A 2,227-nucleotide genomic window follows, 5' to 3' on the forward strand; every position below is an offset into this window, starting at 1 on the left:
TCCAGGGGCGGATGTTTCGATAAGATATAGATATGAATAAGGTCAGAAGCTGGAGGCGTAGCAGCACAGGATTTGGTTGGACACTCCGTGATCTAGTTAGACAGCCCGGCCGTTCTGTCGTTTCTAAGATGATGAATTTAGATTGTAATTATCTTCATAAGAGCTTGTGTCATATAGATGGTAATATAGAAACGACATAAATATTTTGGAAAGTTATCTCGTTAGACAAACATAAATCGTCAGTGTTCCTCGTTGATACCATTTGCTGACGTCTTTTTTCGTGGCTGAACTGCTACTTGTTTCTTCAAGACACCCTCCCAGTCTTGACACCTCGTTTCCAACTTTTAATAACATAACATCGCCGATGTTTACGTCCCTTTGTGTTCATCCTGTGTGGATGTCACACATACATAAAGCGCAGTCTTCAGACTATTTTAGAATACTCATCATATCAGTTGATAATATCTCTCGATTATTTTACCAATGATGACATGGTTGTATTTGTTAAGGATTTCTTAATTTTGTATCTGGATTCAATGGTCCGACAAAACCATTGAATAAAAGAGGATACGATGTTCACAGGATTTCTGAAAGTCTCAAGAGAGAGAAATAACGGAAGTGCACATCACACGTTCAGTAGATGCGAGGCAAATCGAGAGATGCCCGAGATTAGTAACAGAGAAACTTCCCTCCCCAGCTAGTGATGGAGAAGAGAACGCAGATAGCAGATAGTTTTTACATGTGTGTGCTTCATCATCCTCCCGTAGTCTCCCTCGCCACTTTCACCTTCTCTCCTTGGCGTCATCAGCGTCGGCTACGTTATGTACGCTCTCATTAGCTGACTCCCCTGTTAAAGTTATTTGCTTCACATGTAATTACATAAAGATATTTTTTCTCATAACTACATGTGGTCTCATATGGCGATAGAGAGACTCAAGAAATGAGTGACTAGGTTTGCCAAAAAAGGATAGTGACAAAATGTGAACATCACATGAAAATGAGTGTTGGAGTCTTTGGAGTTCTTTGCATTCCTTCCCGCTGTGAGTTTGTTATTGCTCTCCGAACCCCAGACCTGACTTGTCCTTTCCATCCCGGCAGAGTGTGACCGCGGCGGTATCCAGCCTTGGGGTCAGCGGCGATGCGATCACCTTCCCTCAGTTCTGCGAGGTCGTCGCCACGATCCTCACCCATGGTGAGTACTTCATGGCGTTAGAGGGGGCGGGGCAGAACGTCGCCTAAAGAAAATTATTTCCTGCACACAATATTCTACACTTAGTCGTACACTTTATGATATTTGTCGTTAGTGTTAATTCCTCCTCTTACTTAATGATGATTTTTATCAATGTTCCCTTTTCCTTTCTCTTCATTCATTTTCCTTTAAGCTTCAACATCTTGTCAATATGTTCATTATTATTCCTGAAAATGAGATAATATTTTTGGCGGTTTCTCAGTCGGTTTTTTGCGGAAGAAGTAACCTTAAGATGTTCCCCGCGGCCAGGGATTTTTGGATTGCATTTTGGCAACGATGCGGATCCAGGACGAAATTCAAAGATTCGTCACCGTAGCCAATAGAAGCGAGTCTGCTGCCGGTAGGAAATTATTCATTTTTTCGTGGTAACATAGACCAACTGATAAGAGTTTGGTGCAATGCAAAACAGCGTCCGATTTCATAAGGCTACTCTTTTTTGTGATACAGAGTTTTGACGGAGGTTTGTGCTTTATGGCTGTGGTATTTGATCTCATTCCTTTTGAATGACAATCGACCTATAGTCACAGTAGCTGAAAATCCTATTATAGAATTAACCTATCATGTATTTAGTGGGTTTTTGAAGTTAATGGCTATTGCTATTACTATCTTTAAAACAATAAATGGTCCTGATGATTTAAATAATTTTGGTTGTTAATATATGAATATTTAATAATACCAGTAATAATTCTGTATTTTTTGTTACTCTCATTATTATTGAGATTATTATTGTTATTCTCATAATGAAAGACGGTGAAATTGTAATCTTTTGTTGTGTTAATATTCTTGGTAAGATCTATTTTAGATGTAGCATTATTAGTGTTCATGGGATAATAGATAATGTATTATTGTTGTTATTTATATTAATACGATTATCATTTTACTGGTATTGGTGGTGTCCTTATCAGTTGTATTATTGATCATGTAGTTTTAACTTTTTGGCATATTATCCGTTTTTATGTTATCAGTATCACCTGGGGC

General features: G+C 38.5%; 1 protein-coding gene across 1 annotated transcript in view; it reads left to right on the forward strand.

The window, feature by feature from the left end:
* LOC119594056 (rab11 family-interacting protein 4-like) overlaps window positions 1-2,227 on the forward strand; it is a 146,100-nt gene that overhangs the window by 45,499 nt on the left and 98,374 nt on the right. Inside the window, exon 2 of the mRNA XM_037943092.1 lies at window positions 1,099-1,192. Within this exon, the coding sequence (XP_037799020.1) occupies window positions 1,099-1,192 (94 nt within the window). The remainder of the gene's footprint in view (window positions 1-1,098; window positions 1,193-2,227) is intronic.

Source organism: Penaeus monodon, chromosome 33 (assembly GCF_015228065.2).
Source record: "Penaeus monodon isolate SGIC_2016 chromosome 33, NSTDA_Pmon_1, whole genome shotgun sequence".
In the NCBI taxonomy this organism is placed as follows: domain Eukaryota; kingdom Metazoa; phylum Arthropoda; class Malacostraca; order Decapoda; family Penaeidae; genus Penaeus; species Penaeus monodon.